Below are 27923 nucleotides of genomic sequence, written 5' to 3' on the forward strand. Positions count from 1 at the left end.
TATGCATGCTTAGAATCATGTTTGTGGGGACGGCGTCTCCGGAACACCAAGTAGAGTTTGTCACTCTACTATGGAAGATTGATACGGACTAAAGTGGAGACATGCTTGCAACAGCTAAAGCTCTCAAGCACCAAATGGACTAGTCATCCATTCTAGATTGATGTCGTAGGGTAAAATAGGGATCCTCTACTCGTTAGCAAACGGACTACTGATTAGGCTTTATCTTCTCTACCTCATAGTCGAGGAAGACTATGATTTCAAAAGAGAGGTAATGTCATAAAAACTAATATCTTATTCTCCCAAAATGATTTTCTCATGTTAAACTGATCATTTAATATGAGGAAGTACCAGGGGAGCAAAAGCTAGAATATTGGTAAGGCTGCCAAACAATCTCTGCAAGGATCCAAAGGAGGAAAAATAGGGATCCAAAGGGGAACAATCTGCAAAAGAGCAATCTACTTCAATGGGGCTTAAAAGACCTAAGGTTCAGCTCCATTAAGACTTCCATAGGCTAAGGTTCCTAATTTTATCTAATTGTCCAAAGGCCGATGTAGGGGAAATTGGATGGTCATGGGAAGACTAAAAAGTCTTCCCACATCCCTAGGAAGGAGGGGGTGAGCCCTTTTAGTAGGGGATGAGAGAGAAACACACACACACACTCCAAAGCTTCCCCTTTACACAAAGGGAATACTGGACACATGTCAGGCTCCTAGGCCAGTTGCCCCCAAGCTCCCCTCAAATCCTATTGGATGGCCATAGAGGTGGACCCATGAGAATTGGGATAGAGTAAAGTTACTCTAATCAATTTAAAACTGCTTGAAGAACCAATAAAAATTAAGCTCCCTAGAAGATTATTGGATAGTCTATCAAGGGGTCGAATGAGCATCCAACAGCCCAATGGCTTGCCTGATTCCTATTGGCCAGAAGACTAAGAGGTCCAATGAGAGTTTAATTGAATTATTTAATTACCTAAAGCTTTCACAAAAGGGAAAAGGAATTCAGTGGCATGTCACCTTATAATAGGTCGTTTTATTCGATCAAACATATTATACAGTCATTAAACGTGTATAATACGTTTAACATTTAACGTATAATGAAACTTAGGCCTTTGTGGCTCTTGTTGAGCATGGAGTGTTTGTCTGTGTTGTTTTCAGTCAATATATATTAACTCTCTCTATTGTCTATTGGAGAGAGTGTTGCAATAATAAAAAGGATAGTTTCTAATACTATATATAAAGGGGCAAGGGATTTTGGCCCCTCCCCGACCACGTCACAAGCTACTCTATCTGACAATGTGCTATGCACAACACACACACACACAAAGGGAGGGAGAGAGCGGGTACCAGAGACAACGCCTATGTACTAGTACTATCTAATGCACCTTGAAGACCCCTGCCATGTGGCATAAGTGGAAGGGGGCGTGGAGGCAAAGGCAAAGCAAGAAAAAAAGGGAGACCTAGTGTGGGGAGTGGATCTCTCTCTCTCTCCCACCCCCCCCCCCCCCCCCCCCTCCCCCATCCATAGGACGTGCCACACACTTGTAAATATAAATAGCCTCCGGAGGGCTAAGCCAAGCAAGACTACTTTTTTTTGTCACACAATTTTTATTGATAGGCTGAGAAACTTGTTGACAATGTGTGTGTGTGTGTGTGTGTGTGTGTGTGTGTGTGTGTGTGTGTGTGTGTGTGTGTGTGTGTGTGTGTGTGTGTGTGTGTGTGTGTGTGTGTGTGTGTGCGTGTGTGTGTGTGTGAGACAGAGAGAGAGAGAGAGAGAGAGAGAGAGAGAGTACTTAGGTCGGGTTCAGATAGGCTAGCAGAAGTGTGAGCCAAAGGTGCGTGCATCCTCCATGGTGCACCCCGAATGGGCAAAAGGAAAGAGGCAATGCTCCGGACCCACCGTTTTTTAGGTGAGCCTCCCCGAAAGACATGAGTTGTGACAAACTTTTCAGTGCAAAGGGCGGGGCTCCAGAAATCGAACGCAGCGTAGTTGTTCTTCAGTCTCACACACAAGCGTTGGGCTAGTTTTACTACTTGATCTCTTCTTCCGCTATTAGGCCCTTGTCAGACGAGGATGTCGGACATGGCCCGCCCAAAAACCCCCTTTTGGGCGTTCTCGTTGTCACATATTGCGGTGTTTGAGATGATAGATTTACTTTCGACTTGCTCGGAAGCGAATTGGCGTACCCTAGCTGTTTCGCAGTCCAGCTTTCTCGCAACGCGTGGGGGTTGAAGCCTTGCAAATCTTCTTCGCGCCTTTATATTTCACGATGTTGGCAGTAGGACGAGGATGACCAAGGGGAGGGGTCTACGTCGGACAAGATTTTGAAGCTGCGGACGTACCAATCAGCCAATCCCTTTCTGCCAACTCAATCACATGCACAGCTACGGACATACCAATGAGCCAATCCCTTCCTGCCAACTCAATCACACGCACGTCCGGGCAGATGTGTGTGACAGGGGCCTTAAACACTAAAATTATACAGACGTCTTGTGTGAACACGTGGACGGATGCAGCAAGACCACAAGAGATTTCCGCCGCGCTCATGTGAACCCGGCCTTATTTCTCTTGTAGGCCAAGAAAACTTGCAGGTATCTAAAGGAATCGTGTGTGTGAGTGTGTGTGTGTGAGAGAGAGAGAGAGAGAGAGAGAGCGAGAGATGCAAGTGGAGAAGAGCACTCAGGAGACTGTGTATCCCGTAGAGCCATCACCTGGGGGGGTGATAGAGCTCAGCAACAATGATCAGATCATGCCACGCCTCTACACTTCTCTTCTATTCTTCTTCAGAGAGAAGCCTGCAGACGAAGCCTCTTCGTTTCTCAAGAGCTCCCTCGCGGAGACATTGAGCTTGTTTTATCCGGCAGCGGGTCGCTACAGAGAGAGGGCCAATGGCGGGCTGGAGATTCTTTGCAATGATGCAGGTGCTTCTTTTTATGAAGCTTGGGTCGACTGTGGATTTGATAGCTTCTCGCCCAATTTCGATCCGCACCCAGACTTCGCGCTTCTCGCCCCTCCCCTGGATGCCTCTGCAGACGTATCGCAAATCCCACTTCTATCAGCCCAGGTCAGATTAACAAGATGCAGAAATCTGTTGAATGCTTTTTGCTAATCGCTATTTTCTGTCATTGTGTCTGCATATATGTGTAGTTTGTGTGTGCGCGCGGGCATTGACACTTCATCCTCCTCTTTCATTCTCTCCTTTTCTCGCAGATCACTCATTTTGAATGCGGCCGCATATGCCTCGGGGTCAGGCTTCATCACAATGTCTGCGACGGCTTTTCGACAGGCCATTTCTTAAGTTCATGGGCAATTCTTGCCAGTGGCAAAATGTACAGAGATCCAAAAAGGGATGATTCACGACTCATTATCCAGCCTTGCCTTGACCGCTCTCTCCTCAGAGCGAATAACCTGCCGTCACCAACCGCAGACCACCCAGAATACCAGACCCACATGCCAAATTTGCCCACAACCTGGCCTCCTGCTACATCAAAAGTTTTTCCCTTCACGCCATCCTGTATTGATGATCTCAGAGCAAGAGTAACCTCTGGCCTCACTCCTTCGCACTCACGATTTGAAGCTCTTGCAGCTCATCTTTGGCGTGGCATCATCTACGCAAGAGGACTTGCATCGGATCAAGAGGTGCGATTGGGAATGGCAGTGGATGGTCGGAAAAGGTTCGATCCAGCTTTGCCTGAGGGCTACTTTGGGAATGTGAATTTCTATGGCTACACAACCTGCAAGGCAGGGGAACTTGTCGAAAGTCCGTTATCGTTTGCGGCAGATCTAGTAAAGAGTGCAATAGCCAAGGTTGATGATGCACATATGAGGTCTGCTTTAGATTGGGTTGCCAAGCAAGAGTCCCCCAAGTCTGTTATTGCTGCATTTTGCACGCCGTTCATCGACCTCGCCGTCACTAGTTGGTCAAGGTTTCCCTTCTATGAGCTGGACTTTGGATGGGGCAAGCCTGCGAGTGTGCGAATTCCTGTGTCTGCATTTGATGGGCTTATCATCTTGTTACCATCCCCTTTAGGGGCAGGGCATGTGGATGCCTTGGTGGGTCTAAGCATTGACAAGATGCCCAAATTTGAAGATTACGTCAGTAATGTAGATTGACCCAATTGTGCCTTACCCCCTCTTTTTTTTTTGGCTATCTGATGATGCTAATTGTATAGGTCGATTGCACCCACACCCCTACACTCGCATGTCACAGGGGTTGGACCATAGTGAGCACACTTAAAGCCCCTTGCATTGACACCTGCATGTCGCAGGGGTTGAACCATAGTGGGCACACTTAAAGTCCCTCGCTTTTACTACTCCTCTCTCCTTGAAGTGGTAAGCCCTCCCGCCTACCTTAACATGGGGTTGGCAAGCAATGCTATGATGACTAAACACCCTTGGTCTTGTAAATTGCAACATTCCAAAACTTCAAACTGTCGTCCCCGTTCTCTATGAATGGTTCTCACAATGGTATCTATGGCTTGCTAATGTTAAAATTTCAAAAAGAGGGTGAGAAGAAGAGAGTGGAAGAGCAGAGTTCAATGATAAAGATACAATGGGTGTAAGTGTTTAAGGGCTAGTTGTTGGAAGGTCTCCTCCACTTATCTTCTATCGTTTCTTCATCTCTTATAGCAAACCTGAGAAGTTAGTAACATCTCAAATGACAGAAAGGATAGGGGAAGGGCAACATAAGACATGCAAGTAACTTCAAAAGAAGCTGTTTATACGCGAGGGCAAAGTCATACATTGCTTTGCTAAACTCTGAAGACCACAACTAGTATCGAAGTGTACCTTATGTTAGTCACCAAAAGCCCTAACAAGAGGCAATTTGTGCTTTGTTTAAAGTTTAGGGTTTATGGTTTAGTAGTTGCACATGGTTGAGAGAGAGAGAGAGAGAGAGAGAGAGAGAGAGAGAGAGAGAGAAGAAGAAGAAGGAAAAGAGAGTTTTAACGTTGTAGGAAACTATCCACAAAGAGAGAGAGAGAGAGAGAGAGAGAGAGAGAGAGAGAGAGAGGCACTCATCCCCCTCTTGTACATGACCCTCCTTGAACCAAATTGTCAATCTCTTGTGCGTAAGAGTAGGGTCCCTTGGAGAAGGCATCCTAACATGGCAAAGTAACCCCATGGAGTGTCATAAAATCTAATATCTAACCAACCCAAATGATTTTCTCATATTAAATTGATCATTTAATGTGGGATAATAAACGAGAACAAGGGTTAGAATATAGACCTGTGCTTACGGATCGATCTCAACTCGCAGCCAATGGTAAAGGGGTTTTAATGAGATATAGTCTGTTAAAGAGCAAGGCTAACTAATGGAGCTTAAAAGACCTTAGGGTTAGCTTCATTAAAGACCTTCAATGGTTAGTGTTAAAAGTCCTTTGACCTTAAGCAAGCCAGGGTTGAGCTTGAGGTGGAAACCCGACCTAAGCTTGAGGTGCTTGTCGTGCTTGATGACTAAGGTGCTTGAGGTGTTTGTCATGCTTGATAACTAAGGTGCTTGAGGTGCTTGTCATGCTTAATGAGAAAGGTGCTTAAGAAGCTTCCCATGCATGGGGAGTAAGGTGCTTGAGTCAAAAAGAGATCCTACAAAAGAGGGGGAAAGCCCCAAAATTAGGAGAATCTTTGACTTAACCTCCCACTCACCCAAAGGGCACCCCTTTTCTCAAGGGGCATATGGGACACATGTCAAACTCTCCCTATGCTTAGCCACATGGTGTGCTTGAATGCTATTGGTTGGGTTAAAGAGGAGTCCACTGAGCTTCTAGTTCCATCCAACAAATATCTAGATATTTTCAAGCTCTCTCTCTCTAAGGGGTAAGGAGAACACTTGTGCAAAGACTACCCATGTACTTGAAATGCATGCTACATGTGATTGGCTAGGGGGAGAGGGATTCAATGAGCTTGAGACATGAAAAAAGGGTAGAACTCGCCCCAAGCAAGCAAGGGGTGTGTTGGGGGGGTATACACCACACACACACACACACACACACACACACACACACTCATTTTGTGGATTCATTCTCACTTGGTGAAAGTAGAGGAACTCCACCTCCTTCTCTAAGCTTGTGAGAAGTGAGAGCCTACATCAACACTCTTGGCTATGGAATGCAAATCCAACCAAGAGCCATGCTTCAATGCTTAAGCTTGCCATCGTCATTACTATGCTATTATGTATGCTGGCAAGAAGAGTGATGATAAGTGAGGAGCTATTTCTTTCTCCTATGGAACGTTTCTTTTTCCTCTTTCCTACCTTCATTCCCCGCTAGCTCTCTCCACCTTCGAAGGTGTTTGAGGCCTTGGGAGTGAGGCCTTGGATAGTTAATGCTTTCTACAAAGTTTATGTTATGCTTGTGATGCATGAAGCTTTCCATCTTCATTGGACCACCTAGGTCACAAGGAACACATAGATTGTATTGTACCAAGTCTCTCTTGATGGGCGAAACTCTAATACAATTGCCTATTGGAGGGGGGACCGGCTCCGTATGAATCTGGTCCTCAACTATTGTCATGTTCTCTAAACTCTCTCTCTTGCAAAAGTATTGTTCATGCCAAGTTAACTAAGTACCATGTTTATGTTGCTACCATCAATTAAGTTCACCCGCTATGCTCACAAAGTAATCTCACAAAAGTGCTTTATTTAATTTTCCTAATTCCGCTACTCTCAAAGTTCATAGGCTATTTCATTACATTGGTATCAGAGCATTTGGTTTCTCTTTTCTTGCTTAAAAAGAGAGGTCCTTAAGTAGCCTATCAATGGTTGATTTTGTTAATTATATTAGGGTAAGTGAGACTGGGATCTATTATCGGTTTTCTTGAGCCCACTATGTGGGATATGGTGCACACCTCGGGAGTTTTGGTTTTAATAATGGAGTCTTCTTAGACTTGCCTACAGCTTTATCATTATTGATCCATAAAAAGTCAGAAAGGAGCTACCTCTCGGCAACTTCGCTATGTTAGACCCACTCCACTACTCTCTATAATTCACCAATTCGAGTCGTGGGTATAGATACTTAAGTGCCTATTTTCAAAGACTAAGAGAAGTAGCAACTAAGGTTTTGAATTGCCAAAGCATACACTAAGTCAACACATAAGTTTAATTAACATGGCTAATAATAACCAAGAGAGTAGAATGAGCATTGATCAATTTGATTTGCACATGAAGATGCTAATGATGATGCCCCCATGTTTGTTAATTATCTTGTTACTAAGTTGCAACAAGCTATGGGCAACCCCACTTTGCAAGCCGAAGCTACTTAACAACTTCGTGCTTATGGGATTTCTTTTCCTCTCCAAGAGGAGAGAGAGCTTAAGAGGCCTCTTGATGAGACCCCCAAAAGAAGACTCTCTCCCATACGAGAGGAGGAATCCAAAGATCAAGAAAGTAATGAATTCCTAAGTTCCTCCGAAGATGTGGCTCCACGAAGACGACGGACTAAACGATCGCCAAATCCTCCCAAGAGGAAACAGTTAACCCATAGTTCTTCTCCTTGTCACTCCAAAAGGGAAGAAAGTAATCAAAGGAAGAAAAGAGCAAGAAAGAGATCACCCTCCTCTCCTTCTTCTTCACCTTCCTCCTCTACCGATGAAAGCTATGGCTATTCTCCTAGAGAATACAAGAGGGGAGGACATCGCAAATATTACCCTGCATGGCGAAGGTCACAAAAGCTAAAGAAGTTCAAAGAGGGAGGAAAGAGTATCTCTTTTCTCACCTATGATGGCACCTTTGGTGCTACCGACAAAGTATTGGCCTTCATCCAACAATTTGATGCGGCCTTTGGAGACGAGGGTTTCACGGAGTCCTCCAAGCTACACCATGTAGCTATGCACTTCCAAAAATCGGCTCGTCAATGGTGGGCTAGCCTTCGTGGCAATGGCGAAGCCCCAAAGACATGGAAAAATCTACAAGTTCTCATCACGAAGCAATTCCTTGCAAGCGATGCAAAGGACAAAGTGCTCACCGAATGGCGGAGTTTGAGGCTTTTCTCTCATGAGTCTATCCACAAATATGTGAACAAGTTTTGGGATTTACATCTCAAGGATACTGTCTTTCAAAAGATAGACTTCGTCGATCAAAAGCAACAATTCTATGCGGGATTACCTTAAGAGATGGACGAGTATGTCAACTCTCAACGGCCTGGTTCTATCAGGGAAGTAATCCACCATATCATGGTTGCTTCGCGCATCAATTTTCAACAAGGGGCTAGACGGAATGTCAAGCCGATGGAAAATAAAGACAAAAGTGATGCAAAGGAAAAAATTAATGCCCAAAATTCTTCCCAAGGCCATTCCAACAACAACAACATCGGTCCAAGGAGAAAGAAGTTTACAAAGGTAAAAATAAACTCTCTCCTGAAGAGCTTGGAACTTTTCGCAAGGATCACAAATGTTTGAAGTGTGGGGAGCAAGGACATGGTTATCGTTCTTGCCCCAAAAGAAATACTCGCAATGAGACTTCTAGAGCTTCCACTATCGAAGCTCCAAAAGAGGATGCTCATTGCAAAGAATCACCTCTCTCCTATGCTTGGAGAAAGGTAAGGGAGCATGATGCCTTCATTTTGCATTAGGAAAAATTTGTACTCTCAAAGGGTCCCTCTAAAGAGGTTTGACTTTGCCTCTCTTGTCCAAAGTGGACAACCCGGTGAAGTACATAAACGCTTTGTCAAAACCTTATCAACCAGCATATCATTGGAAAGATCTTAGAAAGTAGGTTCTAAATCTTCAAACTTCGACAAATTTGGATTTGATTTGTAGAAGTTATGCCCTCCCCACTAAAGCTGAAATGCGGAGATAGATTCCATTTATAAGACGGAGTTGTCACATCAAAATATGGAATCTTCTAGAATATAAAGAATCTGATGGCATGCTATATATCAATGGATAGATCTTGATGAGTACATTCTAAATCCAAAAGGTCCGACAATTTTTAATTTCATTTGCAAAAATTTTACCGTGCGCCCGTTTTGGACAAGAGGGAGAAAGTCAAAGTCCTTATAGGGCCCATTTGAGAGTCCAAAATTTCCCTAATGGTTTGACCCTGGCTCTACTCCCAACTTCATATCAAAGGAGTTGGCCACCAAGTTGGGCATTCAAGCTTTTGAGATGGGAGATGCTGTAGCTACCGATGCCGCTTTCAAGGGACAGCAAGTCTCCGTTACTCCCTTGATTGGGAAGTTGAGGCTTCATGTCCAAAGCTATGTTGACAAAGAAGACTTCTTTATCTCTCCTCTCCAACATGAGGATGCTATGCTAGGGTCACCATGGTTCAACCACATGGCTGCCAACATGAAGTTCCCTGAAAGGAGAATTTACAGAGGAAAGAATGTGTATATAGATGCTAATGAGTCTGATCGTACTATACCACTTGTAAATCCTCTTGCCCTTGATAAATCAATGAAGAGCTCAGTTACTGCGTACATGATTTTTGTCAAAGAGTCCCTAAAAGGTCCTAACGTTTCATCAAAGGTGAATGGTTGGAATCAAGAAGAGTTAGACTTGTCTAACTTTCTAAAAGAGTTCCAAGATGTGTTCATCGATAATATCCCTATGGACTTATCTCCAAAACGAGGGGATGATGACCATCGAATGGAGCTCCTATCAGGAATCTCACCGCCTAACAAACCTTCTTATCGAGTGAGGCAAGTACAAGAATTGGTAGACAATGGGATGGTGAGGCCTAGCTCCTCTCCCTTTTGTTCTCCAGTCCTTTTAGTGCAAAAGAAAGATGGTACATACCGCATGTGTGTGGACTATCGCACACTAAACCATATCACTATCAAAAACAAATTTCTCGTACCTCGGGTAGAATATCTGTTTGATAAGCTACAAAGCTCTACCTACTTCAGTAGGATTGACCTTAAAAGTGGCTACCATCAAATAAGAATAGTGAATGAAGATATCCTAAAGATCGTGTTTCGTACAACGTTTGGCCTTTATGAATATCTAGTCATGCCTTTTGGCTTGACTAATGCACCAGCTACATTCAATCAATTAATGGAGAAAACTTTTAGACCCTACCACAAATTCACTGGAGTGTTCTTTGATGATATCATCATCTATTCCAAGTCCTTGGAGGAACACAAGCAACATCTCCAAGTGATTTTTCAAGCATTAAGGGAGAATAAGCTTTTTCTCAATCAAAAGAAAAGCGAATTTTTCCTTCAAGAGATTCAATACTTAGGTCATATTATCTCTCAAGATAGTATCTGTATGGATCCATCAAAGTTGGAGGCAATAAAAGCATGGCCTAACCCAAGGAATCGACATGAGCTAAGAAGCTTTATTGGTATGTGTGCATACTATAGACGCTTCATAGAAAAATTATCTCAAATAGCAGGACCATTACATGACTTAACAAAGAAAAACGTTAAGTATTCATGGACTGCTAAGGAGCAAAATGCTTTTGACAAGCTCAAAGAGAAGCTTACCTCCCAACCAGTCATTGTGCTTCCGGATCTCTCAAAGCCATTTGAGGTCCAATGTGATGCTTGTGGTGATTGCCTTGGAGCAGTCTTGCTTCAAGAAGGGCATGTCATAGTATATGAGAGCCGAAGGCTCAATACGGATGAACGGGTCTTAGGCATTTATGAGAAAGATTTATTAGTTGTTCTACATGCCCTAGACACATGGAAGCACTATCTATCGGGGACTCCATTCATTTTACAAACAGACCATCAAAGTCTCAAGTACTTCATGACGCAAACAAAGCTTTCCGACAAACAAATAAGGTGGGCAAATTTTCTTTCGCAATTTAATTTCCACATTGCTCACATTGCTGCTAAGCACAATCAAGTGGCTGATGCACTTTCACGACGACCAAAAATTAATGTTGTGTCTATAGCAACTCACAATGATCTATCTTCTATGATAGACGAGTATGCTACTGACCCCTTACTTTAAAGACATAATGTCAGCCCTTGCTTTGGGGAAGAAAGAAGAACCATACCTTGCAGGTGTCATGGATGCTTGAGAGTCAATCGATGTCTGCATCATCGCCTGTGTCATCGCCTACATTATCACTAAAAGGCACTAGAAGATTCTAGAAGGTTCTAAAAGTATCAAGGAGATTTTAGAAGTTTCTAGAAGCTTGGAAAAGATTCCATAAGAATCTAGAAGTTTCTCGAAAGCTCTAGAAAGTTGAAGAAGGACCTAGAAGGTTCTAGAAGAACTAGAAGGATCAAGAAGTTTCTATAGGCTTGGAGAAGATTCCGAAAGAATCTAGAAGTTTTTGGAAAGCTCTAGAAAGTTGAAGAAGGATCCAAAAGGTTCTAGAAGAACTAGAAGGATCAAAAAGATTCCAACCTCCTTAAGAAGAACCCTAGAAAGTTCTAACCTCCTCAAGTAACCTCCTCAAGCACTAGTATAAATAGGGGTCTTGGGCCACAAGCCCCTCAGTATTGCCAACACCAGTTGTGAGGCTTCTATGAGGAAATCCCTCTTCTAGTTCTTGTCTTATGCTCAAGCGTCGTCCTTGCAATCAAGCTTTGTCTTGTACTCAAGTCATGTAATCCAAGTCTTGTATCTAGCTCTCTTAATAAAAGTATTAAGTCTTATAATCAATATTAAGCTTATCATCAAGTCCAAGTTCTTGTACATTGTGAGCGCCTCCTCTTGCTCTCTTCTAGCTCTATACACGCTCATAACAGTTTGGCAAGACTGCCATCATGGCTTACCTATCCATGCAACAATGTATTTTCCCACCTTGCAAAAGGTGCAACAACAAATTCAGGAGCTACATGCACAACAAAAAGAAGAGCAATCACACTTGCCAAGTCTAGTGGTGCAAGAGCTTCAACCCCCATGCCATTCCCAAGAGCTTCAACCCCCAATGCAAGAACTCCATAAAGCCACTATATGCCAAAATCCACCCATGATTTTGTCTAGTTCAAGGGGTCAAGTAGAGAACCACACTTTCCAAGTCCAGTAGTGCAAGAGACTCAATCACCAGCCCAAGAAGCCAATGCGTTCAAAAATCTTCGCGTGGTTTCAGCTAGTTCACCACAACAAAGGAAGGAGCCTGAGGACAACTTACCTAAAAAGTATGATGGGATAGGATCGAATTTTAGAGGCTTCTTCCAACAAGCGGGGATTTTTATATGCATGCAACCAAAGCTTTATTTGGATGGTGCTTCTCAAATTAATCTCATTGGTGCACTTCTCTCAACATGCTTTGAAGAAGTAGTTGTTGAAACCAAGCTTAGCAAGCTACGTCAAGGCTATCACCCTCTTCATTCATTGGAAAAGGAATGGGGAAGCTTTTCTTTGAGGATATTTACCGCTATCATGGACTTCCAGTTGACATTGTTTCAAATCAAGGACTACAGTTTCTATCAAGCTTTTGGAAAGACTTGTTCAAGATTCAAGTTTTAAAGATTAACCTCTCTTTACCAATCATCCACAAACTGATGGACAAACAAAGCAGGTGAATCAAGCCATAGACCAGTATCATCGATGTACAATCAACTATCATCATCACCTAATGATGGATGTCCACATGAATCATCGAGTGAAGAATCGGACTGCCACAGATTTAGCCACACATCTACAAAGCATTCACAAAGAATTGACAGTAAATATGAGAAGAGCTCAACACAGGTATAAATTTAGTGTGGACAAACATCAAATGCAACATCCACTATACGAGATTAAGGATCGAGTGTGGCTTCTCCACTGTGATCTACGTTCATCTCATCCTTTGCAAAAGCTAGATTATCAAATACTTGGACCATTCAAGATAGTTGGCCAAGTGAATTTAGCTGCTATTCATCTTACACAACAATTATCTGCAATTCACAAAGAACTTACAATTCATATCAAAGAAGCTCAATCCAAGTATAAGGACAGTGCATATCTCCATCGCATGCAGCATCCAAAATACAAAGAAGGGGATAAAGTGTGGCTCCTCCGCCGTGATCTGCGTTCATTTTGTCCCTGTCAAAAGCTTGATTATCAAAGGCTTGGCCCGTTTAAAATTATCCGTCAATTCAATCCAGTCACCTATCGACTCCAGTTGCCCTCATCCATGAAAATCCATCCGGTCTTTCATGTCTCAGTCCTAGAACCTTGTCACACATCTAAGACCCTAGGAAGAGCCCTACAACCACCTCCTCCGGTTGAGATTCAAGGACATATGAATATGAGGTCGAGAAAGTCCTTCATTCTCGAGTTTCGCGTGGCAGGTTATAGTACTTGGTGCATTGGAAAGGCTATGATGTCAGTGAACGAACCTGGGAACCAGCACACAATCTTCAGCATGCATCTCTCAAAGTCCAAGAGTTCTATCAATAGCATCCATGGAAGCCCCAGTCAAGAAATACCACTGCTCCTCCTGGAACTCGTCACTAGAGGAGTGGGTAATGTCATGGATGCTTGAGTCAATCGCTGCCTGCATCATCGCCTGTGTCATCGCCTACATCATCACTAGAAGGCTCTAGAAGAATCTAGAAGGATCTAGAAGATTCTAGAAGGTTCTAAAAGTATCAAGGAGATTCTAGAAGTTTCTAGAAGCTTGGAGAAGATTTCGGAAGAATCTAGAAGTTTCTGAAAAGCTCTAGAAAGTTGAAGAAGGATCTAGAAGGTTCTAGAAGAACTAGAGGATCAAGAATTTTCTAAAAGCTTGGAGAAGATTTCGAAAGAATTTAGAAGTTTCTGGAAAGCTCTAGAAAGTTGAAGAAGGATCCAAAAGGTTCTAGAAGAACTAGAAGGATCAAGAAGGTTCTAGAAGATTCTAACCTCCTCAAGTAGCCTCCTCAAGCACTAGTATAAATAGGGATCTTGGGCCACAAGCCCCTCAGTCTTGCAACACCAGTTGTGAGGCTCCTATGAGGAAATCCCTCTTCTAGTTCTTGTCTTATGTTCATGTCTTGTCCTTGCAATCAAGCCTTGTCTTGTACTCAAGCATGTAATCCAAGTCTTGTATCTAGCTCTCTTAATAAAGTATTAAGTCTTATAATCAATATTAAGCTTATCATCAAGTCCAAGTTCTTGTACATTGTGAGCGCCTCCTCTTGCTCTCTTCTAGCTCTATACGCGCTCATAACAGCAGGATGGTTATCTTCTACATGTCAATAGGCTATGTGTTACCCACTCCCTTCGTGAGAAAGTCATGTATGAATCCCATGCTCCTCCCTATGCGGGGCATAGAGGCATTCAACCTACTCTTCAAGGAGTAGAGACGTACTTTTATTGGCCTACCATGAAAGTGGACATACAAGAGTATGTTTCAAAATGTGTGATATGCCAAAAGACCAAGTATGCGTATAATAATACTATCCATACTTATACGGAAAAAGCACTTACCTCTTGTAGAGTATGCGTATAATAATACTATCCATACTTCTACGGGAAAAGCACATTTTGAAATCATAGAGAGAAGACCTAAAAGTCCCTTCCTACTTAAATTACATGGGAAGATCTTCGCTGACAATGAGTATAGCCGTGACCTGCAAGCATCTTTTCAAAAGATTAAGGAGGCTATATCCATCTCTCACTAAAACAAAAAGATGTTGCTGACAAGCACAAAATGGCCTTAACGTTCAAAGAAAATGATTGGGGTTTTACTTAAGTTTCCTAAGGCTCGATTGAAGCAAACGACATGCAAAAATCCTACGGGCCATCAAAAGTATTATGCTAAAATAGCAAAAAGATACTATGGTCCTTTTCAAATTTTGAAGCCAATCAATGAGGTGGCTTATCAATTCAAGTTGCCTAACCATTGGCTCATACACAATGCTTTTCATGTGAGCCTACTTAAGCCCTACATAGGAGAGCCTCCAAATGAACCGATTATTGAAGACCCTCCCAAAATCGAAGACCAAGAAGAGGTGCTACAACCCGAAGCTATCCTTCGGCATGAAAGACAAGGTACTACAACATGGTAAGATTATCCGACGGTATCTTATTGAGTTCAAAAATTATCATTTTGAAGATGCTAGATTGATGCAAGGAATCCAGCTTAAGGATAGTATAAACCTTGTCAACGCTTAGAATGCTACATTAGAGTAAGCAAATGTACATGTTTCTTTTGAATGATCAATATGTTTGTCTTATAAGACTAATTCTCTCTTTATTGTGCACAAATTTAAATAGTATGCATACTAAGAACCATGTTTGTGATGACGGCGTCTCTCAAACACCATGTAGAATTTGTCACTCTACTTGGGAGGATGAAATGGACTAAATAGCAGACATGCTTGCGGCAGCTATGTCTCCCAAGCACCACATGGATTAGTCATCCATCTTGGAATGATCTCGTAAGGTAAAAAGGGATCCTCTACCCGCTAAGACAAATTCACTAATGACTATGGCTTTATTTCTTTTACCTCATAGTCGAGGACGACTATGATTTCAAGAGAGAGGTAATGTCATAAAATCTAATATCTAACGAACCCAACTAATTTTCTCATATTAAACTGATCATTTAATGTGGGATAATAAACGGCGAGAACAAGGGTGAGAATATAAACATGTGCTTACGTATCTATCTCAGCACGGGACCAATGGAAAAGGGGTCCAAATGAGAGATGGTATGTCAAAGAGCAAGGCTAACTAATGGAGCTTAAAATACCTTAGGGTTAGCTTCATTAAAGACCTCCAATGGTTAGTGTTAAAAGTCCTTTGACCTTAGGCAAGCTAGGATTGAGCTTGAGGTGAACACGACCTAAGCTTGAGGTGCTTGTCGTGCTTGATGACTAAGGTGCTTGAGGTGCTTGTCGTGCTTGATGACTAAGGTGCTTGAGGTGCTTCCCATGCATGGGGGGTAAGGTGCTTGAGTCAAAAAGAGACCCTATAAAGGAGGGGGAAAGCCCCAAAATTAGGAGAATCTTTGACTTAACCTCCCACTCACCCAAAAGGCACCCCTTTTCTCAAGGGACACATGGGATACATGTAAGACTCTCCCTATGGTTGGCCACATGGTGTACTTGAATGCTATTGGTTGGGCTAAAGAGGGGTCCAATGAGCTTCTAGTTCCATCCAACAAATATCTAGATATTTTCAAGCTCTCTCTCTCTCTCTCTAAGGGGTAAGGAGGACACTTGTCCAAAGACTACCCATGTACTTGAAATGCATGTTGTATGTGATTGGGTAGGGGGAGAGGGGTCCAATGAGCTTGAGACATGAAAAAAGGGTAGAACTCGCCCCAAGCAAGCAAGGGGTGTGCTGGGGGATATACACCAGACACACACTCATTTTGTGGATTCATTCTCACTTGGTGAAAGTAGAGGAATTCCTCCTCCTTCTCCGAGCTTGTGAGAAGTGTGAGACTACACCAACACTCTTGGCTATGGAATGCAAATCCAACCAAGTTCAATGCTTAAGCTTGTCATTTTCTCCATCTTCATTACTATGCTATTATGTATGCTAGCAAGAAGAATGATGATAAGTGATGAGCTATTTCTTTCTCCTATGGAATGTTTCTTCTTCCTCTTCCCTACCCTCATTCCCCGCTAGCTCTCTCCACCTCCGAAAGTGTTTGAGGCCTTAGGACTGAGCCTCGGGATAGTTAATGCTTTTTACAAAGTTTATGTTATGCTTGTGATGCATGAATCTTTCCATCTTCATTGCATCACCTAGGTCACGAGGAACACAAAGATTGTATTGTACCGTCTCTCTTGATGGGAGAAACTATAATACAATTGCCTATTGGAGGGAGACCGGCTCCGTATGAATCTGGTCCTCAACTGTTGTCATGTTCTCTAAACTCTCTCTTGCAAAAGTATTGTTCATGCCAAGTTAACTAAGTACCATATTTATGTTGCTACCATCAATTAAATTCACCTGCTATGCTCACAAAGTAATCTCATAAAAGTGCTTTATCTAATTTCCTAATTCTGCTACTCTCAAAGTTCATAGGCCATTTCCATTACATGGAGCATATTCCCTTCCACTCTGAAAGTCACAACATGAAGCACATCTTCATACAATACCTTGATGAACAAGTGATGAGATTCGATATTGTATGCAAGCTCTTTAGGTATGGGGTTGTCTCTTCTTCTCAAGAGCTCGCTTCTCTCATGGCTCCTCAACATATTAGAAATCCCCATCACTATCTCATGGGTGGTTCTTCATGGAGGTTCTATGGTTGACAGTACACATTGTGTGTCCCGTGCGATCTCGAGGAGCTTTGGATCAAGTCGGTGAACTAGGGGTAAACTAGGGTCCTAGACGTTCTCCCCTAGTTTATCCTCAAAATTCACCCATATTGTGCCTCAACAATGAGCATTTATATTTTTTTGGCATGCATCATGTTAGCATTTGCCACACGATTGGTACAACTTAACTTGAGGGTTTTCCACTTGACTAGAGCTTTTGCACCTTCGGACATGCATTGCACAATGCAAGTTGCATAACACTCTTCAAGCTTGTAGCTCAAGGGAAGCAACATCTAATATCAATGGTTAAATTTAACCACGGCTGTTGCTTTTGAGAGGTAGCCTTGAAGGCTGCTGTTAATAGTTGCATCATTCAAGATGCTCATTAAAACCACTTTATTAAAAACCTTCCAAATTGTTGGAACTCATCTTTGTCCAAAGAGCACAGTTGAGTTGGTTGAGCCTCTGTGATGTAAACCCAAGGTAGAGGGTTCAAGGCTGCGGGCTACGATCAAGGGGTATTACCAACTTCTCCATTGGGGAAGACATTCCCACAGTGTGGCCCCTTGTGGGTGTAATGTGTATAGCAAGCCCGGTTGTGAATACACAGATACGTATGAAGTTCTCCCTACTACCTTCCCCCATACTCTTGACTTTATTAAAAATTTGAAAAAAAAAACTCCATTTCTGCCATAAACACTGAGATTGTATCTCCAATCACTTGGCCACATATCCAACAAGCTGGAGGCTCATGTTGGCCATCTTGAAAATAAACGTAACAACGAAAAGGATGCCAAAAAAGACCGTAAGCCAAGGGAAAGGCATACAAAATGTTAATATTGTGCACCTTTCTCCCTCTCCTGTAAGGCATGTTTTAGCATGCCAACATATGAGCTTGAACTTTTTTCATCCACTGGAAGCAAATCAGGTGATAGAGATTAACAAAAAGATACCGGCCTTGAAACATAACTTCCATTTCATAAAATGATTCCATCATACTAAATGCTACACTGCAGCAAACTTGTCTCCTTTTAAATAGCAAGCAAAAAGGCTGTTCGCCACATCTCCTTCAGGATGGATGTCTGTTGAAAGAAGACAAAAAGCACTACCAGGCCTCCATATTCCTCTTGAAATGATAACAAAGGTGTTACAACATCACCGCTTGCACTTCCAAGCCATGCCATTGATGCTGTTGCAGCAGTAATTAGCTCAATAAATGTGAGGCAATTAACATTACTTGTCTACAATATAGATTGCTTTCCAAACTCATAAGCTAAAAACCTTCCATGCAATCCCTTGTTGAAGACAAAAAGCATGTGAGCCCCATTCCGGCCCCGTTCAATGTGAAGATTGTGAGTATGTCATTACAAGGAATGCAATTCCTGCATGTTCCGGTCTACATTCCGCATTCCCTCTTTGAGTTTCATGTTAATATGCAGTAAACTCTCATAAGCACCAACAAACATCATGCATAGGATACAGCTCGGCTTCAAATTTTACACGTAAAAAATCAGATCCATAAAAAATGTGGTGATCAGTTCAATCAAGAAAGCACAGGATGCCAACCCAACCTTCAAAATATCCAGAAAAAGCTTTGTAACCATTACACGTGCATCACAACCTTTGAGAAGCTAATCCCTACTTTCTTGTAGGTCATCTGCATGTCTTCACCTGCACATACTTAAGACCATAGAGAATTCATTACATGGAGTGCATTTCGACATCGGGCTAACCCCAAAAAAGATAAAAATCCTTTTTGCCCCACTGAGAGATTCTGGCATTGAAAGTATTCAAGCTACTCCAACTCATCATCATCGTGGTAGCATCAAGATGGAAGTTATAAAGCTCAATTCTCCACCCTTGTAAAGTCGGTTTTGCAGGGTTAAAAACTTGCAAGGTTGAGAAAAAAAAAATGAGTATGAATCGACCCAAACCAATCAGCAGCATGGAATTTCTTTTCTTAAGAAACCCCTGCTAGCCTCAAAGGCAACTTCAATGCACCTTCCGGATCACCAAAAAACCGCAATCCACCTTGACATGAAGTTTGTTCCTTCCGGGATGGCTATATACTTTTCTTTTGCTGTTCCATCCTCCTCTCCCTGTATTGCTTATGGTGAAAGTTTACAAATAACACCAGCAGGCTAGCATTGAAAAATGCATTGAATGTCCATGCACTGATGCCTTCACATCCATCCCCACGAAAATGCAGGTAGAGCATCACAAAGGACACCATGAAGCTAAATACGAATTGCACAATTTGGCAATTTGTAACAAGCTTCTTCCAAAAGGGCTTTATTCCGAGGCTGCACAGCAAGTAGTATGAGTACATGAGCATGTGCACTGATGTGTTTGTAAGAAGGGCAATGATTTGGAGGGACTGCACGTACTGAAGCCAAAAGAAGCTCATGATTACAACAATGGCGTGATGGAAAACATGCAGGAATGTGAGCGGACGCCGCTTCAGTACCATAATGAATGTGTCAAGGAACTCATAGAATTTACTGAGGTAGAAGACATAGGACCAAAAGAAGACAGGTCCAGATGCGCGCGTACCAGGAGGGAAGCAGAATACCAATTGCCATGATAAGGGTGTAGGTGAGGTCGATGATGACGATGGAGGTGTTGATGGCATCGTAGTGGATGGTAATGTGCCCATTTCAGAGAGAGTAGCCATGGTGCAGCCCACAAACATCAAGAGAGAGCTTGTGAAGAGGACAAGGTTGTGTATTACTGGGAAAGGACCAAGAGGAACAGGGCTCCGTCGATTGGAGAGGGAGAAAGAGAGACACAGAGTAACGAGAAGGTAGGTGAGTGTAATGGAGAGGAGGAAAACCGGAGAAGAAGCAAACGTGATCCCTGGCAGCCATTGGAAAGAAGAAATGTGAGTGTGGGCGCAGGTCCAATAGGCTATGGTTGAGAAGAAGCTCTGCGGAAGGGAACCCATCGAGCTTCTGGCCTTCTGTATTCGAGAAGATGCAGTGCAGCTATGGCGGAGCTCAAGATCTGGCTAACGCGAGTGCTGCCCTTCCCTTCCTCGATTTTCGAGTTTTGAACTTTCATACTTTTACTGGCTCTTCTTCATTTTAGCTAGGCACGCCGTGATCTCCATTTTGGAAAAGAAAATAGGAGGAAATAATTAAAGATCCAAAAAATAAAGGTACAAATCAGTGCTCGAAAAAAACCTAGGTTTAGTGTAATCCCACCTACAAATTTTGAGATTTACCTGTTCAAATTATTTCCTTAGGTTTTGGAAACCTAAAAGAAAAGCAACCTATAAGGTTTTTTAAGTGTACATAAAATGGGAAGAGGTAGGTTACCTTTTGAAAATATGAGGATAGAGTTAATTTAAGGGTAAATTAAAAAGTTTTAGGTTTTTTATAAACATAATATATATATATATATATATATTAATATATGTTCATGAGGAGAGCATTGTGTACTTACTACTTGAGTATTGAAGTCTTGAAAAGTTGAAGTGAGGAGTCACCTCTCAAGAGCGAGGAAGTAATACCATGTGGGAAATTGGAATGTTCAATGGATTATGGGAAGTTCCTTTAATTGGGTTTATTTGAAATAACTCCTGAGTCCTTGGAAAGACCTTAGTTAACGTTTATTTTAAATGTTGTAAACGTTTATTTTTTTCCAAGATATAAGTTGAAAGCTCCCGCCCCTTTTTCTCATCCCGTCTCTTTAGAGGTTTTGAGTTTTTTAACATTTGCTTTGTAAGCTATAGTCTGTGAGCTGAATAACGAGTTGGGGTGGGGTGAGCACTAAGCAGCTGAGCTTAGTAACTCAAGTTTACACTGCAGTATAACTCAAGAAGAGGCTATAGTCTGGACAACTTAACACTGCAGTGGACAACTCAAGAAGAGGCTTTTTTCAATAGTCTGGACTTTGAAGCAAAGTTGGACTCCGAAACAGCAGTGTAACTCGAGTGCTCTGGATCAATCCAACTTAGGTTACTCTCTCTCTCTCTCTCTCTTTTGTTGTTCGAATATTTGAGAGAGAGAACACAAATGCAATGTGCATCTACCTGTAAGTAATGTAATCTGTTACCTCACCTTGACCTTAACTCTTAGGTGTTGGTCCACCACACTTGCTTGCTTTGACTAGCATTGCAAGCTACTGCAAGAATTACCTCTGCTCACGTTGCTGTTGTGGCTGCCCGAAACTCCCAAGGCATCAAACGCAACTGTCAAATTTACTGCCCCGATTCAAGCTTAATGCCTTGCATTCGATGTGGCAATGCTGCTTGTGACCTCATAGAGAGAGAGTGTGTGTGTTCAACACAACCATACAACCAACTCGATTGTCTGTAGCTCTCGGTTACTACTGCAATTCTGCCCAAGTTCCTGTGGAGTGTGTGTGTGTGTGTGTGTGTGTGTGTGTGTGTGTGTGTGTGTGTGTGTGTGTGTGTGTGTGTGTGTGTGTGTGTGTGTGTGTGTGTGAATTTCCCTGCAGTGTTGGCTTTTTAAATTCATTTTAAAGAAATAAAAAACTCCTTCGAGCTCGCAGACTGCAGCGAAAAAAACACCAGACCCCCATTGAGGCACACAAGGGCGGAGAGAGAGAGAGAGAGAGAGAGAGAGAGAGAGATAGAGAGAGAGATATGGCTGAACCAGCTTGACGATGTTGCTGCTTACACACACACACAGAGTATTTGTCGGCTGAGATCAGAGAGAGAAGGGGAGAAGCTTCTTTTCCAACACCATGGTTTCCTCTAACTTTCAATAGAGAGAGATCGACTCTCTGCCAAGTAAAGACTGCTGAAAACGAGCCCAATCAGGAGAGGTGTTGGCATGCGTGATTAAGAGAGAGAGAGAGAGAGAGAGAGAGAGAGAGAGAGAGAGAGAGGCACTCCATATGCATGGAAGAGTAGACTAGACACTCCAGATTCTAGAACTTCGACGTTCTAACCTTAGACTCTAGACTCTAGAGGCTTTAAAATGTGTATTCCAAATGACCTTATAGAATTTTCAAATTTGGATTTGAAGCTACTTGAGTTTCCAAATTTGTTTTTGAAGCTACTTATCATTTCTCTACTCAGCAAGGGAACTTATTCTCATTTTTTTAAAAAAAAATATCTCTTCATGCAGGCAACAAGAGTTGTTTTCGAAGTCATTGATTTATCTATACACATGAAGTTGAGGATGCAAACCTATTTCGAGTAGTGCTTTGCTCGAGGATCTATTACATCAAATAACATATTGTGTGAGTTTTTGTTATGGCTTTTAACTCTTCTAAACAAAAATCTTTGCTTGCTATGCCCGGTTTTTCAAAACAAGTCAATATTAAAAATGACAAAGGAAAAAGAAAAATTGAAGTTGTGCTTGATGATAATGATGTCAATGATATTGAAGTTCAAAGCGTTGGGTTAGAAGAAGCCAAAAGAAGTAAAAGAGCTAGAATTGCATGGAATGACAAGTGGAAATCTGAATTTGAGTGGGTTGAGTTTGATAAGGTGCAAGCCAAAATGTTTTGTTCTATTTGCAAAGAAGATAAGCATTGTAAAAGTGAATTTGAAACGGATGGGGCAATAAACGTACAACATAGTGCTTTAGTAAATCATGGGGGATCCAAAAAACATAAAGTACTTGCATGGGCATTGCATAGTGGGGAAAAAAACTTGGAATTTTGTGTTACTAAGCATTTTGAAGGCATGGAGGATAGCATGAAAAATTTGTTTCGGGTTTCTTATTTTGTTGCCAAAAATGACATTTCTTATACAAAATATGTTCCCACGCTTGAATTGCTTAGAGAATGTAACACTCCGAACATCTCCGAGACCATGTACAAAAATGATAAGGCATGTGCTTCTTTTGTGCACTACATTGGGAAGGGACTTGAGTTAGAGTATTTGCCTCATGTTCGTCAGTCTCCATGTTTTGGTATCATGATAGACGAGTCAAACGATATTTCAATAGATGAGCATTTGATTGTTTATGTTTCTTATATAAAGGACAATGAGCCCAAAATCTCGTTTCTTGATCTTTTGGAGGTACATGATCGAACATCTATTGGATTATTTACCTCATTGAAAAAATTGTTGTTAGATTTTGGCTTAAATGAAAAAAAGTTAGTAAGCTTTGGTTCAGATGGTGCATCAGTAATGATTGGCAAAAAATCAAGGGTCGCTACAAGGTTCAAAAGTGTATATCCTTTTTTGACTTCCATACATTATGTGGCTCACCGCACTAATTTATGTGCTAGTAACACCATATGTGAATTTCCATTTGCGGTGTATGTTGATGCTACATTAAACGAAGTGGCTACTCATTTTAGAAAAAGTGTAGCTCGCTTAGAAAAGTTAAGATCTTTGCATGACGAATTTGATCTACCTTTTCTTAAGATAGAGGGCATACATACAATTCGATGGTTGAGTAGGCATAAAGTCCTTATGAAATTTTGTGAATTGCTTGAACTATTGCTTGACTACTTCAAAAAGGAAAAACAAAGCATTTTTGTTAAAATCTCTTCATTTGCATTTGTGTATGTTGCACATTACTTAGTGATTTATTCTCTCATTTGACAAGTCTTAGTAAGCTCTTTCAATGCACTTATGTTGATGTGACTGCTATCTCTGGCATAGTGGATGCCGAAATTGTGGCAATGTAGAGTGAATTTGTGATGAGACCTAGCCTTGATCTCAATGCCTTAGAGTTAGATGGCTATGGTTGTCCTATAATTCCTGATTATGGGCCATCCAAAGGACTTTTATATGAACTAAGATCGTCAATGCGAGGCTCAAATTTTAGAAGTATTGAACTCACTCGAGAAAAAGGTGGCTCTGATCTTGAAAATGCAATAACCTTTCAAAAATATTTCACAAGCCATATAATTGAGAATTTGAAAGAGAGATTTGAGGATACCTCTATTTTGAGCCATTTTAAACTTTTATCTCCTTCTTGCTATCCTCCCACAAAAGATTTTCGAAAAGATTTGAAAAACTTCGGTGGTGATGGGATAGAGGAGATAATAAAGTTCTATGGTCAAAGTAAAAGGTTGAAAGGGGGGGAACTCATTGAGCCTTTCATTGATTCTTTTTTATTGAGGAAAGAATTTCAAACTTTTAAATACCAAGCTTACAATGAGTGGAAGGAGTGGAACTTCAAAAATACATGGTGCTACATTGGTAGCAATGAAACTTTGAGGGAAAAGTATGCATCATTACTATTGCTTGCTCAAATAGCATTGGTACGATGTTGTAGTACGGCTATTTGTGAGCGTGGTTTTAGTGTTCAAAATATCATCAAATCAAAGCTTAGGAATTCTCGTACTGCTAAGAGCATGCGTACTTTGATGAGAATTTCTCTTGAAGGGCCACCATTGGAGGAATTCAATTTTGATGATTATGGCGGGATGATACAAAGACCTCAAGACATGCATTTGGCTTCATTGAGGACTAGATTGTAAGTTTTTATATCTTGTATTATTTTAAAGTTATATATTTTGGAATAAATTTTAAAATTTGTTTTTAATTAATGTTTCTTTAGGTTCTTTGTCGAAGAAGAATGGATCAAATTTTGTTGTTTCATCTTTGAGATCGTAAAAAAGATTCCTCTTTCTATGAGTTTTCATATATAGCTTTCCCTAGCCAATAGACATTTTGGTGCCTTTCTTTCCAATAAAAAGTGGATCAAATTTTGTTCTTTCATTTTGAAGATAAGAGAAGCTCTTTCTCTTGCTATGAGTTTCATATGTAACTCTCCTTTGCCAATAAACACTTTGTTGCTTTGTTTTGTAATCAATTCGATTCAAATTAATGACAATTTTGCTCTCTCAAAAGTTATTGTTTATTTGAATGTCATATAAGTTTTATCTTTCTTTTGTTAATAGAAATTTTATGAGCTCTCTCGCTTGCCAATATACATTTTGTTGTTTCTCTCAAAAATTACTTTATAATCTTCCATGCCAAAAAACATTTTATTGGCTCTCTATATGGTTTAAGTATTGCTAAATTTAAAAATAATCTAATCATCTCAAAACTTAAATTTTACTCACATTAACGGAGTAAAATCTACAAAAAAAAAATCTTTTTTTCTTCTCACTTTGTAAAATTTAGAGAAGTAGTTTTTTTAAGTATAAAATTTTGGGGTAAACTTAATTCAGCTATGTCTATAGGTTTTCTACTTTTTTTACTCAAGACAATATAAGAAAACCTATTTACTTCAATAGTTGTAGGTATTATAAGACTAAAAATTAAGGTTTTTTTTGAGCACTGGTACAAATAGAATCTGAAGCTCACTTCATTTAGTTTTAGAGGCAGTTTGCACAAGCCCCCGCGCGAAAGAATGCAGCATGCTTCAGCAAGGAGAGAGGGGGAGAGAGTGAGAGCCTAACCCTAGGGATGGTGTAGCTACCTCACCTTTGAGCTCTCAGTTCGCCCCTACCATGTGAGATGACCTCGCCGGTCATCTCACCCACGCTCAATCCCGACACTAGGTCTCCCAACATTTGGGCGTCGGGCGGGCTACCCCATCATACTCTAGTGCATCTTAACTCCACGGCCGCCCACGCAGGTGGAGTAAACGGTTTTTACCAACAAGATTACTCCCACTTCAACAATACAGGGCCATTCCTTTGCGATGACGACCAACTTCTGCATGACAGTATAAGCAAACTTCAAGCAGCAAGACAGGCGAGGCAAGATGTCACACAACCACCCGCTGCCAACCCACCAACAGGGCTACATCATGGGGCTGTTGAAGGCATTGCCACTGTATCCGCCTATACTATTGCCACTGAGTCTCAACCAGGAGGAAGCGGAAGCCCTCATGCAGGAGGCTCTGGCAAGACTCCAGACGGTAAGCCTCTGGTCATGTTACCTGTTGTTCAAGTTCGAAAAACCCAAAATGATCTAGAAAACAGAGCCCTTATAGGGTTGTTAGCTGGGTCGCGTCCCCTTGTCGAAGTTCTGAGAGGCTGGATTAGGAATCAATGGGGTGCGATAGGGACGGAAGTAGAGACCATTCAGGCCCTGCCCAAGAATCAGTACGTTTTTGTATTCAAAAATGCAGACATGGCCTTTAGGGTTCTCAGCTCGGGACAGTGGCTTCTGCGTACTTCCCCTCTATGCCTATTCAAATGGCATAAGGAATACAATGCCGAAAGAGATGTGCTCTCGCACTTCCTTGTGTGGGTAGAGTACCCGAACCTAACATTACACTTTCACAACCACCTTAGGGTGATTGGCTCTCAGCTCGTGGCTCTCAGCTCGGTAAGGTCCTAGGAGGTCGCCCACGAGGAGACTACATCCCTTCCTAGCACCCTCAAGCCCTAATCGAGATGGACATCTCAGAGGACCTCCCAAAAGCTATGGTGATCGCCCTAGATGATGGAGAATGCTTTGAACAACCATTGAGTTACAAATACCTACCAAATGCATGCTTTCACTGTGGAACTAAATGTCACTTTATTTGGGATTGCCCTATCAAGAACCCTAAACCAGAAACACCCCAACCAACTTTGAGAAAAATGAGTGCAATAATCAATCACCAGCAGCAGCAGTCCCCCCTCATACCACCAGCGTGCCACGACCCGCTGCAGAAAAGCAGGCAAACAATAGAGCTAAACCTAGGCATTCCAACAAGTATGCACTACTAGCCTCACTTCCTGAATGGGAAGATTTTGAGGTGGTAGATTCGATCGGTCAAGACTCCGAGCTGGAAGAAGACATAGAATCAAGGTTGCAAGAGCAAGTAAATAGAGCAGACAGAGCCACTGCCATAGATCTTAACAAAACCTCTAGAAACAATGAACACAACAAAGAGAATGTGGCCCCTAGCCAGGTAGGCAACCCCGAGGTAGGCCCCTCACCAATGGAAGTACACGAAGACAACAAAAGGAGCCACAACTCAGTAACTCAGCCCTCTCCTAGGGCTCATAGCAAAAACCGAAAAGATAGAAGAAGTAACAAATGAAGCTACTCTTGTGGAACATAAAGGGGTTGTCTGACCCTAACAAAGCTAAGAAGATTAAAGCATGGACATAGAACTACCCAGTCGATGTCATAGGCCTCCAAGAAGTCAAAATAGCATGTGAGGAGCTTGAGCAGAGGCTACAATCGATATCCATGGAGCATCAATGGTTTCACTCCTCACACAACAGAGGATCAAGAGGAACAGCCATGGGGATTCCTCTGAACTGGAAAATTAATCAACCACTATTGTCTTCAGGGGAGTACTGGGTAGCACTAGCCATAAAGGCCCTTATCAACTGCCTTATGGTCTCCATCTATGCAGGTGGCTCTGTCAAAGAGAGACAGGACCAATCTGTGGAGACAGCTCGCCCAGCTCAAGGGACAAACCATTTTGTTGGGGGACTTAAACATGGTAGAGACCATTGAGGATCGATCCCTAATGAAAGGGCAAACAATGGCAGGGACAGAGAAACAAGAATGGGAGAACCTCAAGGAGCAACTAGACCTATGGGATGTTGGCACACCTGGAGAATTCAGCTGGCAAAACTACTCGAAAGGAAATCTTGCTCAAAAGGCTAGACTAAATAGGTGCTACTTAAGCACGCCTCTAGCTAGACAATTTAATAGAGTTAAAGCAGCACCCAGGCTCACCTCCTGTGCTTCTAATCACTACCCCTTAATCATCACTTTGGAATCTAACAAATGCAACAAGATTCAGAATCATTGGTTCCACACCGACCACCTTGTTTCGGTTAGGGGAGGTGTAGGAAAACATCAAAGCAATATGGGCTCAAGCCTTCTCGAAGGGTTTCATAGTGCACACCAGCAAAGGCTTGGAATCTGGGTATTGCCAACACTCAACACTCCCTGGTCTCATTTAGGAAAAGGGTAACAGAGATACGATGGAAAAGGAAGGACTC

General features: G+C 41.9%; 2 protein-coding genes and 1 pseudogene across 2 annotated transcripts; 2 read left to right on the forward strand and 1 right to left on the reverse strand.

Annotated features, from left to right (window-relative positions):
* The first annotated feature begins 2604 nt into the window (after positions 1-2604).
* Positions 2605-4462, forward strand: LOC147426271 (shikimate O-hydroxycinnamoyltransferase-like). Its single transcript, XM_086498937.1, has 2 exons — positions 2605-3061; positions 3208-4462. The coding sequence occupies exons 1-2, from the start codon at positions 2657-2659 to the stop codon at positions 4108-4110; spliced, it is 1308 nt and encodes a 435-aa protein (XP_086355063.1). The 5' UTR covers positions 2605-2656; the 3' UTR covers positions 4111-4462.
* Positions 4463-18578: 14116 nt separating this feature from the next.
* Positions 18579-20156, reverse strand: LOC147426272 (fatty acid elongase 3-like). The gene has a single exon (XM_086499090.1). It carries the CDS (start codon positions 20026-20028, stop codon positions 19147-19149), a length of 882 nt encoding a protein of 293 aa, XP_086355216.1. The 5' UTR covers positions 20029-20156; the 3' UTR covers positions 18579-19146.
* Positions 20157-22872: 2716 nt separating this feature from the next.
* LOC147426273 (uncharacterized) lies at positions 22873-24497 on the forward strand (annotated as a pseudogene).
* The last annotated feature ends 3426 nt before the right edge of the window (positions 24498-27923 follow it).

The sequence above is a fragment of the Adiantum capillus-veneris genome, chromosome 24 (genome assembly GCF_014529385.1).
Source record: "Adiantum capillus-veneris isolate H3 chromosome 24, ASM1452938v2, whole genome shotgun sequence".
Classification (NCBI taxonomy): Eukaryota; Viridiplantae; Streptophyta; class Polypodiopsida; order Polypodiales; family Pteridaceae; genus Adiantum; species Adiantum capillus-veneris.

Bases quoted from the DNA above. Each gene is read 5' to 3' on its own strand.
- LOC147426271 (XM_086498937.1), top strand. From the start codon at position 2,657: ATGCAAGTGGAGAAGAGCACTCAGGAGACTGTGTATCCCGTAGAGCCA. The intron at 3,062-3,207 runs GTCAGATTAACA...CTTTTCTCGCAG, and splicing joins TCCCACTTCTATCAGCCCAG to ATCACTCATTTTGAATGCGG.
- LOC147426272 (XM_086499090.1), bottom strand. From the start codon at position 20,028: ATGGGTTCCCTTCCGCAGAGCTTCTTCTCAACCATAGCCTATTGGACC.